Source organism: Halyomorpha halys, unplaced genomic scaffold (genome assembly GCF_000696795.3).
Source record: "Halyomorpha halys isolate HHAL.00 unplaced genomic scaffold, Hhal_1.1 Scaffold737.1, whole genome shotgun sequence".
NCBI lineage: Eukaryota > Metazoa > Arthropoda > Insecta > Hemiptera > Pentatomidae > Halyomorpha > Halyomorpha halys.
Window position 1 is genome coordinate 101,091 of NW_027116386.1, and position 2,726 is coordinate 103,816.

The window sequence follows — 2,726 nt, forward strand, 5'->3', positions numbered from 1 at the left end:
AGTTCCGATATAATATCGATATCGATATTGCTATCCGATATCGATATTTTTCTTTCGATATCCCATCCCTACCTGGACCTGGTGCCTTACCTGGTCACCTACCCATCACGCCATATCATAAAATAACTACTTGATTCTTATTTATACTAATTAATTGAAATCGATTCAATAAATGCAATGCAAATTTATTTTAGACAATGATAAATATTTAAATGAATATGACATTGACAGTAAAATGACGTCTATTTTAACATAAGTTTCCAATCTGATGAATTAGCGGTCGATTTCTCTAAATAAAGAAGTTGCATAACAAATATTTTATCTTTAATTCTTATTATATATTGCTATAATATAATATCGTTCATACAATTATATAATATTACTGTTATTATAACAGTTGTTTTGTTTTTAAAGAAACTAAACCACTCTCAAACAAGTATATTAATAAAAAATAAATCTAATTCAGGTTTTTGTCTAGTGTCTGTAAAGGGGCCTCTACATGTTGGCCGAGCCATGGCGAACTCAGACATACACGAGCATGTGGATGGGTGGCTTGGCTTGGTTGGCCTAGGCTCGTTGCCGAGCAGTCGAGAGTCGGTTTTTTGGCCACAGATCAAAGGGGTTCGTGAGGGCGCTCGTGTAGCGTCTCCACCATTGTTCTTTGTCTAGTTGCAACTGAGAGCTGTCACTTTTCATATGTTGTTCAAGTACACAATATGCACTAAATGTTTGCCTCTCTGAATAACACTGACATGTGGATGGTCCGCACTTTGCTTGCCGAGCATTTGTACGAGCCTCCGAGCCATGGCGAGCGGCCAACATGTGGATCCACCTTTACACCCATGGCTTACCAAGCGGGGAGGACAGGGCAGCTGCCCCCCTACTCTTAAAATTTTGGTTTCATTCTCCTTTTCCGTGCTAAAATGTCACAACCTAATTGACTATGACCTACCCCCACCCTAGTTTCAATCCTGGGTACGCCCTTGCCTTACACTTTACCTAACCCTAGACTTCCAGGAGGGTTGTTTTCATCATCTCTTGGTTTTTTCATTTACTACCCCACAAACTTAAATTTCTCTAAGTAAACGAATTATCAGTCAGAATTTTTCATATATATATATATCAATTTTAATTTCTTAGTGAAGCCTTTATAGATAATTGAGTTGTGAAGTTACCTTAGCAACCACATGTCTGCAACGCCGCTGGTTAGATTACGGGTTGGGAGAGTAAACTTTTATCTCATGATGGTCCCACGGAATGAAAATTCGACCCTCCCACTCTAGTGAGAACAGGTTGAATACACATAGGTTATTAGTATACATTCTCGGGAACTATCAAACGTAAACAGTTCTGTTAGAGCTCATATTTTAGCAAATTTACATTTCTTTAAATTATGTTCAAATAGGTTTTTAGTGTTGCAGGTAGTTTGATAGATATAGATCTCCGAATGAAAAATTATTTTTTTTTTTTTAACGTTTTGAAACAGCCACTATTTTTTATTTCCCCTAAGTATACATGGAAGACTCATCAATTTTGACTAGTAAATAATGACAATATTTTTCGCATAGTTTCACAAAAGTAATGAAAAATTGGGGGGAGATAAGGGATAAACAAAAAAAAAAAAAGGAAAAGTTAATTACCATTGGCCAATATATTATCTCCTACCCTTGCCTAACTCTCATATGTCCAATCAAGAACCATTTTTCGTAAAACATGGTTAATAAAGGTTTACCCCTACACATATGAAGGTAGATTTATTATTGCGAAATAAAAAGGAATCTTCCCAGACCAGATTCAAACCAGCTCTCTCTGACAACAGAGCTGTAGTCGTTAGTAGCTGTTTGGCCACTGGAGCCTCAACATTTCTTATAATGACAACTTCTATATATCAAATAAATGTATGCATTATACATGTTCCTTGTCAAACAGGAAGAGGAAGAAGATCAGATAATGCTCAACAGGAAGAAGAGAGAAACGGACGAATTATCCGAAAATGAGAAAAAGACTGTGTGGAACAAGATAAAGGGTTATTTCAAAGAACTATATGATCAAGGTAATGTAAATTAATATATTATTTTTATGGTTTGAACTAACTAATGTCCATTTTTAGAGATATATAGTTTTTTTATTTTGTAATTTATATTTGAAGTCTGTCAAAGATTACACTTTTACAGGAAAAAACAATGTTATGAGAAGTCAGTAACTATTATTTTTTAATACCAGAACAACGCATCGCTGCTTTGCATCAATAGTGGTACAACTGACAAGAAAAATTTAGATTTTATTTTGAACTGGACCTGTTCCAAAGAAGGACTATATACTGGGGTTACTTTCTCTACAGCAGTCATCCTACAGACTGTCTCAAAGGCAGTGAGGGTACAGGGCTATAATAAAGAAACCCCACATTATAATCTATAGAATACCTCAAAATAAAAAAATCTAGTGCTGTGCGCACATCACACATCTTCACTTACCACCATATTACAGATAATTAGATACAGGAAGATATTGACAGCATTAACGCATGGGCGTCTAACAATGATTTGAAGCTGAATACCAAAAAAACGAAGGTCATCATCGGTTCCAAGCGCCTCCTTCATACCCTCCCTTACTGTCCTCTACTTTTCCTTAACAACCAACCGATTCACTTCTATCCTACAATAAAAAACCTTGGTGTCACTTTTGATCAACACCTCTCTTGGAATAACCATATTTCCCAAATCACA

The 2,726-nt window shown here is 35.8% G+C and overlaps 1 protein-coding gene across 2 annotated transcripts in view; it reads left to right on the forward strand.

The window, feature by feature from the left end:
* The window catches only part of LOC106685767 (uncharacterized), a 16,099-nt gene that overhangs the window by 6,761 nt on the left and 6,612 nt on the right, over positions 1 to 2,726 (forward strand). For both annotated transcript variants that reach the window (XM_014428672.3, XM_014428673.3), the window contains exon 5: positions 1,930 to 2,053. In XM_014428672.3, the coding sequence (XP_014284158.1) occupies positions 1,930 to 2,053 (124 nt within the window). The remainder of the gene's footprint in view (positions 1 to 1,929; positions 2,054 to 2,726) is intronic.